Source organism: Gekko japonicus, unplaced genomic scaffold (genome assembly GCF_001447785.1).
Source record: "Gekko japonicus isolate JY-2015 unplaced genomic scaffold, Gekko_japonicus_V1.1 scaffold3431, whole genome shotgun sequence".
In the NCBI taxonomy this organism is placed as follows: domain Eukaryota; kingdom Metazoa; phylum Chordata; class Lepidosauria; order Squamata; family Gekkonidae; genus Gekko; species Gekko japonicus.
Window position 1 is genome coordinate 66,494 of NW_015176080.1, and position 12,069 is coordinate 78,562.

General features: G+C 51.1%; 1 protein-coding gene and 1 non-coding gene across 2 annotated transcripts in view; one reads left to right on the forward strand and one right to left on the reverse strand.

Moving 5' to 3' along the window:
* The window catches only part of NRF1 (nuclear respiratory factor 1), a 76,949-nt gene that overhangs the window by 18,014 nt on the left and 46,866 nt on the right, over window positions 1–12,069 (forward strand). The window contains 2 exon segments of the mRNA XM_015426728.1: window positions 1,536–1,662; window positions 5,932–6,072. Coding sequence (XP_015282214.1) covers window positions 1,536–1,662; window positions 5,932–6,072 — 268 coding nt within the window.
* On the reverse strand, window positions 2,536–2,607 carry TRNAS-GGA. Its single transcript has one exon. It is a non-coding gene; the product is annotated as a tRNA-Ser (tRNA).

The following is a 12,069-nucleotide window of genomic DNA, read 5'->3' on the forward strand; positions in this document are numbered from 1 at the left end:
CCTGAATAAAACTTGGTCTTAAAGGTGCCACTGAACTGTTTTGGACGGGGGGACGGCCTCTGCAGCATACTTGGCTGCTTCTTGCTCCTCGTCGCCTGACTGAGGGCTGCAGGGGCCGGGGCTTGTTGCATGTGCCCGCCCCCTGGGCTCCTTACTGCCGGAGCTCCGCTCCTGTGCACTCCCACAGGAGATTACCCCTGGTTAACACACACATAGACACTTTGCAGAGTTGTTCTGAGGAAGGAGGCAGGCTAATTCTGCTTTGGCAGCTGCTGACCGCACTTGTGCACGATTGCAAAGTGGTCTAACCTTGACAATGGCGGGGCCTCATTTGGAATACTGTGGTACAGTGCTGGTCACTGGGTCTCAAAAAAGAGATCGTAGCATTGGGAACGGTGCAGAAAAGGGCTACTGAAGTGATGAAGGGGATGGAACACCTTCTCTACGAAGAACGGTTAAAGAGGTTGGGGCTCTTTAGCTTGCAGAAACGAGAATTGAAGAGTGACGTGACAGAGATTTATATAATTACGCATGAGAGTGAGAAGGTAGAGAAAGAAGTCTTTTTCTCCCTTTCTCACAATACGAGAACTCGTGGGCACTCGGTGAAATTAAGGAGCAGTAAGCTTATAACAGGAGCTGCGGTGGCTCAAGTGGTTCAGACGCTGAACTGCAGGCTGTGGAAGGTCGGTAGTTCAGCAGTTCGAGACCCGAGTGTGCCGCATGACGGAGTGAGCTCCCGTCTCTAGTTCCAGCTCCTGCCAACCTAGCAGTATGAAAGCAAGAAATGGCAAGTAGATAAATAGGTGCCACTTCGGTGGGAAGGGAACAGCGTTCCGTGCGCCTCGGTGTTTAGTCATGCCGGCCACATGACCACGGAAATGTTTTCGGACAGCGCTGGCTCTTCGGCTTGGAAACGGAGATGAGCACCGCAATCCTAGAGTCGGATTCGACTGGCTTTTGAGCAAGGGAACCTTTACCTTTCCCTTTAAGCTTAGAACAGGAAGTACTTCTTCCCCCAAAGAGTAATTGACATTTGGAATTCACTGCCACGGGAAGTGGTGTCATCTACAGGCATAAACAGCTTGAGGAGGGGACTGGATAAACATATGGAGCAGAGGTCCTTCAGTGGCTATTAGCCACAAGGTTTAGAGGGAACACTGTCTGGGGCAGTGATGCTCTGTCCTCTTGTTGCTTGGGGGGCCACAGTGGGAGGGTTTCTGGAGTTCTGGCCCCTCTGGTCGACCTACTGATGTCACCTGGGTTTTGGCCAGTGTGTGACACAGAGTGTCGGACTGGAGGGGCCACTGGCCAGATCCAACATTGGCTTCTCTTATATTCCTAAATTCCTAATAATGACCTCGGACTGGAGGGGCCACTGGCCTGATCCAACATTGGCTTCTCTTATATTCCTAAGTTCCTAATAATGACCACAGCAATAGGCATGAGTCAGGAGGAGACAGGAGTTGGATTTGCCTCTTTATCTGGTGAGCTGGCATTTACGCTTCGTAACCTGTCTCTTTGTCCTCCTGTTGCAGAAAGCTCCGGGCCACACTGGACGAATACACCACCCGTGTGGGGCAGCAGGCCATCGTCCTGTGCATCTCGCCCTCCAAACCCAACCCGGTTTTTAAAGTATTTGGGGCAGCACCTCTGGAGAACGTGGTAAGTGTCTTGCAACCCCACCGTTGTAATAATTTATTCTCCTGCTATTAAATCTGAGCTCGTCTGTTGCCCACGTCTGTCCAGTTCCCCTGTGCACATCTCCCAACTCAGAAATGAGAGGCCCCAGGGCCAAAATGCCTTAAGCTGTAAAAAGTAGAAGAAGAGAAGAGGTTGGATTTATACCCCATCCTTCACTACCCAAAGGTGTCTCAGAGCGGCTTACAAACTCCTTTCCCTTCCCCTCCCCACAACAGACACCCTGTGAGGTGGGTGGGGCTGAGAGAGCTCTGACAGAAACGGCTCTTTTTCAAGAACAGCTGTGCCAGAACTGTGGCTTGCCCAAGGTCATCCAGCAGGTGCAAGCGGAGGAGTGGGGAGAATCAAACCCGGTTCTCCCAGATGAGAGTCTGCGCACTTAACCACGACACCATACTGGCAAAAGGCAGAAAGACCATTGGAGAAGGAAGATGACGACAGGGCACATGGGATGAGCATCTCATTGGTCATTCCAGTCGCATCATACTGGAGAGCCCCTGTCATCAAGATAGCTTCAGAGGGTAGCCCTGTTGGTCTGGTAAGACAGTGAGATTCGAGTCCCCAATGCACATGAAACAGCCTTATACGGAATCAGGCCCTTGGTCTGTCAAACTCAGTATTGTCTACTCAGACTGGCACCTGCTCTCCAGGGTCTCGGCGGAGGTCTTCCCTATCACCTACTGCCTGGTCCTTTCTAACTGGAGATGCCGGGGATTGAACCTGGGACCTCCTGCATGCCAAGCAGAGGCTCTGCCACTGAGCCACGGCCCCTCGTCACAGCTCTCCAGGGTCTCGGCGGAGGTCTTCCCTATCACCTACTGCCTGGTCCTTTCTAACTGGAGATGCCGGGGATTGAACCTGGGACCTTATGCATTCCAAGCAGAGGCTCTGCCACTGAGCCACAGCCCCTCTTTGCAGCTCTCCAGGGTCTCAGGCGGAGGTCTTTCCCATCACCTACTGCCTGGTCCTTTTTAACTGGAGATGCCGGGGATTGAACCTGGTACCTCCTGCATGCCAAGCAGAGGCTCTGCCACTGAGCCACGGCTCCTCTTTACAGCTCTCCAGGGTCTCAGGCTGAGGTCTTTCATATCACCTACTGCCTGTTCCTTTCTAACTGGAGATGACTGGGGACTGAACCTGGGACCTTCTGCATGCCAAGCAGACGCTCTGCCACTGAGCCACAGTTCCCCCAACCGCAGTAGTTGCATTCCTTTAAGGCTGATGATGAAGAAACTGACATTGTTCCGGAGTTTCTGTTTCTTGGCTCTGTCGTCAACCAAAAGGGAGACTGTGACCTAGAAATCAGAAGGAGATTGAGACTGGGAAGGGCAGCCAGGAAGGAGCTAGAAAAGATTCTTAAGTGTGAGGATGTGTCCTTGGCGACGAAGATCAAGTTAATTCATGTCATAGTATTCCCCGTTGCTGTGTGTGGGCGTGAAGGTCAGACAACAAAGAAAGCGGGCAGGAAGAAAGTGGATTCCTTTGAAATGTGGTGTCGGAGGAGAGTTTCATGGCTACCGTGGACTGCCGAAAAGACAAAGAAGTGGGTTCTAGATCAAATTAAGCCTGAACTCTGGAGGCTGAAATGACCCCTAAATGAGGCTATCGTACTTTGGTCACATCATGAGAAGACAGGACTGACCGGAAAAACAATAGTGCTAAGGAAACTTGAAGGCAGCAGGAAAAGAGGAAGACCCCCACCGGTGCTCCCTCCAAGCTGTGGAGTCCTGTGAGCAAAAATTCTACTTGGTGAGCCACTGGCATTCAAGTTGTGAGCAAGCAATTTGGCTACTGCATAAATCAGTTTGCTCTGGACTTGCAGTGTTCCCTCTAAGCTGAGTGAGTGTGAGCTAGCTCAGTTTTTTAGCCTCCGGCTCACAAATTTTTGTCTTCGCTCAGGCAGGGTGGCTCCAGAGCAAACTCACTGATGCAGCAGCCAAATGGCTCGCTCACAACTTTAATGTCAGTAGCTCAGAAAGTAGAATTCTTGCTCACAAGACTCCACCGCTTAGAGGGAACGTTGCTCTGGAGCCCTCCTTCCTGAGCTAAGACAAACCATGTGCGAGCCGGAGGCTAAAAAACTGTGAGCTGGCTCACACTAACTCAGCTTGGGGGGGGGGAACACTGGACCCCACATGAGATGGATTGACCCCATCAAGGAAGCAGAAGCCCTGGGTTTGCAAGACCTGAGTAAGGCTACCAGTCACCCAAACCCATACAGAGACTTCTGGGTCATATGGCTTCCACCACTGCGCTCACGTATGCATTAGGCCATATTGCGGAATTGGTTTATAAGGAACTTCAGCAGCAGTTCCGAACCTCAGTGGAGGAAACGATCTGTCCCGAGAGCCATTGCGAGGTCTCTCCCTTGGTGGTCCATATCAGAGAGGCCTCCTTAAGGGAAATCCCTCTCGGGGTCCAATCCCATGACTCCCACCTCTTCATCGACGTTTAACTGACAGATTGGGTTGCTCACGGTCAGGGACTAAAGGTGAACAACAGTTACAGGGAAGTGGAAGCCAGTGTGGTGTGGTGGTTAAGAGCAACAGTCTCTAATCTGGGAGAACCAGGTTCGGTTCCCCACTCCTCCTCCTCCTCATGAAGCCGGCTGGGTGACCTTGGGTCAGTCACAGTGCTCTCAGAACTCTGTAAGCCGCCCCCCCCCATAAATCTAGCTCACTGCCTGGCATGACACTAATGAGCTAGAGCTTAAGGCTGCCGGACAGTCTTCGGATCTCCCGGCTATATTGCATATGATGCCATGTGACAATTAATTCATTAGCAACCCCATTTTGTCTGTGCCTCAGACGTCCCCAGCAGTTGCCCGTCCGACTTTTGCTTGAACCTCTCCGAGGAAGGAGAAGAGGCTCTTGCTTCCCCAGACGGAGCTTAGGTGCGTTGTAGGTACTGCGCATAGCACCCGGAAACCTTCAGGTCTCGTTTTTTAAAGAAGAGAGGAGGAAGAGCATATTTCTTAGAACTGGCTGCGTGAAGAGAAAGTTTCACGAGGCCTCCTGACAAGGCTGACGCTTTGGTGTGTTTGCATTCTCTCGGGGCTACTTTGGGGCCGGGAAGGAACTTTCCCCCAGGCCGGATTCGCCCAGGGATCCTGGAGGTTCTTTGCTTTCCTCGAAATAGAAGCAGGGGTCCCTGGGGGAGTGGGAGAGTAGCAGTTTGGTGTAGTGAGTGCAGACTGTAATCTGGGAGAACTGGGCTTGATCCCCCCCTCCTCCCCACGCAGCTGCCGGTGTGACTTTGGGCCAGTCGCAAGTTCTCTCAGAGCTGTTCTCTCAAGAGGAGTCCTCTGAAGAGCTCTCTCAGCCCCACCGACCTCACAGGCAATGTTTCCTCTAAGCTGTATAGTCTTGTGAGCAGAAAATTCTACTTTGTAAGCTACTGGCATTAATGTTGTGAGCGACTGACCTTGCTCCTGCGTAAATTAGTTTGCTCTGGAGCCATCCTTCCTGAGCTAAGACAAAAACGTGTGAGCTGGAGGCTAACAAACTGTGAGCTAGCTCACACTAACTCAGCTTAGAGAGAACAGTGCTCACAAGGGTGTCTGTCATGGGGAGGGAAAGGGAAAGGAGATTGTAAGCCACTCTGAGACCCCTTTGGGTAGTGAAGAGTGGGGGTATAAATCCAACCTCTTCTCATCTCCTAGGTGTGAATTTCCTGAATCGTGCAGGGGGTTGAACTAGATGACCCTTGGGGGTACCTTCCAGCTCTATTTTTCTATGTCCTGGGTGCTGACACCTGTATTCCTGTTAGACTGACAGCAGCACATCACAACTCGAATGCATGCTAGGTCTTTCTTACAAGCAGGTGTACATATAAATAGGCAGGATGTGAGTGTGTTCACTGTAGCGTATATAAACGTATAACAAATAACGTATATAACATATAAATAGGCAGGATGTGAGTACGTTCTAACTGTAACGGGAACAGGGCTCCTAAGTGTCGCCATCCCACAGAACCTCCAAAGTTCTCTCGAAGTCACTGTCGTGCTCCTCCAGTTTGCGTTGCCGGCGGTTTCATCATCTCATTTCAATACGTTCCTAGTGTTTGAGGGCTTCGGGGCCAGTGGGTATTTTTCCCTGGCAGCTGCGGTGTTGTTTGCTTGCTCCGCCGTGGCAGCGTGAGGGGGGGGGTCTGCCCCCCCTCCCGTTACTTAGCACCCTCTTCTCTCCTGTTGCTCTCCGCCTTGTTTACCCGAGCCCTTCCGATTCCCCACAGGTGCGTAAGTACAAGAGCATGATCCTGGAAGACCTGGAGTCAGCGCTACTGGAACACGCACCTGCGCCCCAGGAGGTTAACTCCGAACTGCCCCCTCTCACCATCGATGGGATCCCGGTCTCCGTGGACAAGATGACCCAGGTAAGCCACCCGAAGGAAAGGGGGCGGCTCGGGGGAAAGGAATCGGCGGGAGCGCTGAAAACGTCTCGGGCTTGTTGATCTCTTCCCAGCAGAGATTCGTTTGCTCTCCGTCACAGGTACGCAGCTCCCGGGAGACGCGTTTAATTCCTTCTCTCCCGGGGGGTGTGGGGGGGAGCCAGGGTGACGCTGACAAATGGTCCTGGACAGGTGCGCATTAACACACACCGCCCGTGGGAGGATAACGAGCGCGGATCACAGTGTCAAAACCATTCTGACGCTTGAGTAGCTCTGGAGAGAAGCACAAAAACATTTCAGCCAGCTCGCACACGCCCAGTGTTGCTTCTTTGCTGGGCTGTGGCTCGATGCTGCCTGTCTAGCAAGATACTTGCCTGGAGGGGATGTGGAAAGTTGTATCTGTATGGTGGAGCTCGTCTGTTCATAGTAGCAGGACTGGGGTCTAAGCCCAGGCATTTTCTTTTTAATGTAATTTTTCTTTTAAAGACATAACAAACATAAAAGGGGGGGGGGATTTTCCTTTCAGTTTCTTCTTTGACAGAGTCATGCCTAATTTATCATACGTTTATATATTTCACCTTATATCATTAAGAATATCACTTGCAAATATATCAAGTATATATCAAGCCCAGGCATTTTCATGGCATTTCCGTGGGAGCATCTTCAGTTTCAGGACTGAGAAAAACCTTTGCTGGTCACCTCGCCCAGATGTAGTAAATGGGATAGATTAAAGTGTGGGATTTGTGGGCAGAGCAAGTAGTGATGGTCACAGGAACGAACAGGTTTGTTAGAATCAGAGTTGGAAGGGACCTCCAGGGTCATCTAGTCCAACCCCCCTGCACAAGGCAGGATATTCACAAATACCTCCCCACCACCACCTCCAGTGACCCCGGTTCCATTCCCAGAAGATGATAAAAAACCTCCAGGATCCCTGGCCAAACTGGCCTGGAGAATAATGGCTTCCTGATCCCAAAGCGGCGATCCGCATTTCCCTGGGCGGGTAAGAAAGGGCCATAAGAACTAAGCACTGGTGCAACCCCTCCTGCCCTCCCTCTCTTGATCTGTCCGAGTTCACAGGATCAGCATTGCTGTCAGAGGGCCACAAACTTGGGAGAAAACCTCCCAAGAAGGAGAGCCCGCCACCACCTCCCGAGGAAGCCTGTTCCACTGAGGAACCACTCTAACTGTCAGGAAGTTCTCCCTAATGTTTAGCTGAAAATTCTTCTGATTCAATTTCAACAGCGAGATGGCAGAGAAAGTGAATGAGTTCTTTGCATCTGTTTTTACTGTGGAAAATGTGAGGAGCCACTGTTTTTAGGGGAAGGGTCAAATTGAGGCGATAAGAGATGTTCTAGGACTACTAGGCAAATGGAAGAAAAAGTTAAGTTTGCTGGTGCAGATGGCATACACGTGAGGGTTCTTAAAAGGACTCAGACGTGAAAGTGCAAATCTTCCAACAAGTATATGTAACTTGTCAGTGCCAGTGCTCCCTCTAAGCTGTGGAGTCTTGTGAGCAAAAATTCTACTTTGTGAGCGACTGTCAGCAAGCTGCCATAGGGTGGTGTGTTCTTTTCTACATGTTACATTGTACTCGATCCATCCCCCCCGTATCTTCCTGTGTAGGTGTTTACTTTCTTTTGCTTGCTACATCTGCGGAACTGCTCAAGGTCAACCAGCTGGAGGTGGGATGGAGTTATGGCGTTGCTTTGCTTATTATGTATCTCATGCCTGAGAACTGAACTTGTGTTTATGTTGTAGAACTGTTGTGTTCCCAAGGAATTGGGCGCTAGTTTTATCTGCATTCCCGCCAGCGGGAATTGGATTCATTGGTCCTAACCTGGTTCAAGTTCCTTTATTATGTTCCCCTATGAGGTCTGTAGTCATTCCTAACAATCCTTGTGTTCCTGAGCTAACCATCGCTTTATAATAAATTTGACTTTGTTCTTCAAACGTGGATTTATTTCGAATGCATGGGGAATCGGACAGCGACTGGCATTAAAGCTGTGAGCGAGCGATTTGGCTAACTGCACACATCAGTCTGCTCTGGAGCCGTCCTTCCTGAGCTGAGACAAAAGTCTGTGAGCTGGCTCACACCGACTCAGTTTAGGGGGAACACTGTCTGAGAGCAATGCTCCCTCTAAGCTGTGGAGTCCTGTGAGCAAAAAGTCTACTTTGTGAGCTACTGGCATTAAAGTTGTGAGCCAGCGATTTGGCTGCTGCACACATCAGTCAGCTCTGGGGCCATCCGTCCTGAGCCAAGACAAAAACGTGTGAGCCGGAGGCTAAAAACCTGTGAGCTGGCTCACACCGACTCAGCTTAGAGGGAACACTGCCTGAGAGCAATGCTCCCTCTAAGCTGTGGAGTCCTGTGAGCAAAAATTCTACTTTGTGAGCTACTGGCATTAAAGTTACTCTGCCATCTCGCTGTCTTCCTCTAGCAATACATTTATTCCTTTGTCATCCAAAGGGCCAACCGCCTCCCTGGCTGGTTTTGTGCTCCTGATAGATTTGCAGAAATTTTTACTCTCTTTTTGCTCAATTTATAAAATGGGCGATATTGTAATACCCTCGTGTCAGGCTCCTTAGTCAGGTCAGACCACACACCCTCTGGCAGTGAATTCCACATCTGAATCCCTCTCTCTGTAAAGTGAAGATAGCTGTTTATTAGTGGCTCCAGTACTAAAGAACACGTGTACAGCTTGTGTCAGGAATGGCCATCAGTACTAGGCCTTATAGTGTACTGACTTATAGTGAAATCAGACATTCCCCCTGTAAGCATAAGACAATGGATATATTTTGCGCATGTGGAAAAGCAAGGGGGCAAAGCAGAAAAGCCGTTAACTTTCCCAGCCGTGTAAGCTGCAGCTGGGAACATCTACAAGGTCAAGCATAAGATAGCACACAGTAGCTGAGCAGGAGAAAGCTGAGAACGAGAAGGAGGGATACCCCTTCACAATCCAGATCTATGACAGGTCTACCTGACACCTTGTATGAAACTACAGCACAGCCTCATTTGGAATACTGTGTACAGTTCTGGTCACCGTATCTCAAAAAGGGCCGGAAAAAGTACAGAGGAGGGCGTCCAAGACAATGAGGGAATTGGAGCCCCTTCCCTGTGAAGGAAGGCTAGTCTGGGACTTTTCAGTTTTGAAAAGAGACAACTCATGGGAGACATGATAGAGGTTTATAACATTATGTCTGGGGTGGAGAGAGTTGGCAAAGAGAATTTCCCCCCCCCCTCCCAAAAGACTTGAACTCGAGAGCATCCAGTGAAGCTGATGGGCAGTAGGTTCAGGACAGACAAAAGGAAATACTACTTTACAGAGAGAGGGATTCAGATGTGGAATTCACTGCCAGAGGGTGTCGTGATGGCAACGGGAATAAACAGCTTTAAAAGGGAACTAGAGAGATTCAGTCTATTGATTTTTTAAAATTATCTATTTTTTTATTATTTTATTTCCTAATCCTAGAGGATAAGTCTATTGATGACTATTCGCCATGGTGACTGAGGGGAAACTCCACGATCAGAGGCAGTCAACTTCTGAATCCCAGTGCTGGGAGACAATCAGGGGAAGGCCTCGGCCTCCCTGCCCTGTTGTGGGCCCTCTAGAGGAACTGGTTGGCTCCTGTGTGAGGCAGGATGCTGGACTAGAGGGACCCTCACTGGTCTGACCCAACAGGGCTCTTCTGGTGTTCTTCTCAGGGGAAGGCCTCGGCCTCTCTGCCCTGTGGTTGGCCCTCCAGAGGAACTGGTTGGCCACTGTGTGAGGCAGGATGCTGGACTGGATGGACCCTCACTGGTCTGATCCAGCAGGACTCTTCTGATGTTCTTATCAGTGGAAGGCCTCAGCCTCCATGCCCCGTTGTTGGCCCTCCAGAGTAACTGGTTGGCCCCTGTGTGAAACAGGATGCTGGACTAGATGGACCCTCACCGGTCTGATCCAGCAGGACCCTTTTGAGGTTCTTATGAAGGCCTCGGCCTCTCTGCCCTGTTGTGGGCCCTCCAGAGGAACTGGCTGGCCCCTGTGTGAGACAGGATGCTGGACTGGATGGACCACTGGTCTGATCCAGCAAGCCTCTTCTGACGTTCTTATGAAGGCCTCGGCCTCTATGCCCTGTTGTTGGCCCTCCAGAGGAACTGGTTGGTCCCTGTGTGAGATGGGATGCTGGACTAGATGGACCCTCACTGGTCTCATCCAGCAGGGCTTTGCTTATGTTCTTATGGAGACCTTGGCCTCCCTGCCCTGTTGTTGGCCCTCCAAAGGAACTGGCTGACCGCTGTCTGAGACGGGATGCTGGACTAGATGGACCCTTACCGGTCTGACCCAGCAGGGCTGTTCTGATGTTCTTAGGAAGGCCTCGGCCTCTCTGCCCTGTTGTTGGCCAAACAGAGGAATTGGTTGGTCCCTGTGTGAGGCAGGATGCTGGACTAGATGGACCCTCACTGGCCTGATCCAGCAGGGCCCTCCTGATGTTCTTATGAGTCCATCCTCCAAAGGAGCTGTTTTCTGCAGGGGAATTGATCTCTGTAGACTGGAGAACAGTTCCATTTCTGGGGGATCGAGGGGATCACTAGGCCACACCTGGAGGTTGGCAACCCTTCCTTAGGGGATGACAGGTTGTGACTGAGGGCAGAGCCGGGCCAGACTCATCGCCAGGCTCTGCCTGCAGCTGGTGTTTGTTGGCTCTGCGGCTCTCGGGGCCCGAGGCGGCGGCGGAGGAGGAGAGCCGCGTTCTTGTCGGGGCGGTAACTGGAGAGGCCCTCGCGCTTGGGCTGGCAGAGCTGCTTTGCTCCCGTTGATTGCCTCCCCGGTGGTGCCTGCCAAGGCCCCGACAAGCGCCAGCAGTGGCTCGAGCCTCTCCGCTCCCGAGGACCGCTAATTAATCCATCTGGAAATGAGGCACGGAGCCGGCAGCCACCCGTCCTGGGCCGCCTTGGCTCTCCGTTGGCCAGTGGTTCGTATACCCACACACAGGAAACCAGATGCCTCGGGGAGCAGCAGGGTGGATGAGCAAACACACACCACGGGGCCACATCTGATCCTGATCTGGCTTGCGGGGGAATTAAGACCGCTGACATCAGCCCTTCAGGCGGTTGTCTTCTGAGCCTGCCCCGCAGGGAGGGTAGGGGGTATAAATTTCTTTGATGGTCCCGGTTAATGACAAAAGGAGATACTGAGTCCTTGTAAAAAAAGGTACATTTGGATGTTGAGTGGTTTGGTCAGGCTTGTTGTAAATTGGACAAAAAGAGCTATAGAGCCCACAATTTGGTGAAGTAGGAGCATGGACTCTAATCTGGGAGAACCGGGTTTGATTCCCCACTCCTCCACTTGCAGCTGCTGGTGTGACCTTGGGTCAGTGCCAAGTTCACTCAGAGCTGCTCTCTCTCTCTCTCTCTCTCTCTCTCTCTCTCTCTCTCTCTCTCTCTCGAGCAATTCTTGAAAGGGCTCCCTCAGCCCCACCTGCCTCACAGGGTGTCTGTTGTGGGGAAGGGAAGGGAAAGGAGATTGTAAGCCACTCTGAGACTCCTTTGGGTAGTGAAGGGCAGGCTATAAATCCAATCTCCTCCTCCTCCACCACCTTCTTCTTCTTCTTCTTTCCTCCTTAGCTTCTTCTTATTCCAATTCTTCCTCTTCCTTCTTCCTCCTCTTCTTGTTCCTCTTCTTCTTCTTCCTCTCCTTCCAAAGATTCAAACCACTCAGGAAGGCCTCAGACTTGAAATGTGGTTTTGTTTGGTTTACATGTATTTTATAAGCTTTGTACACGTACCTGGTCAAAGGAATGATGCTTGTAACTATGTGACATCCTGTTCTATACAGGTGCAATTTTGCTGAAATGGTTTTATATACATGAGGAAGGCACATATATAGAGGAGGGGCCTCACAGGCAGTGTTCCCTGTAAGCTGAGTCAGTGTGAGCCAGCTCACAGTTTTTTAGCCTCTGGCTCACACCTTTTTGTCTTCACTCAGGAAGGAGGGCTCC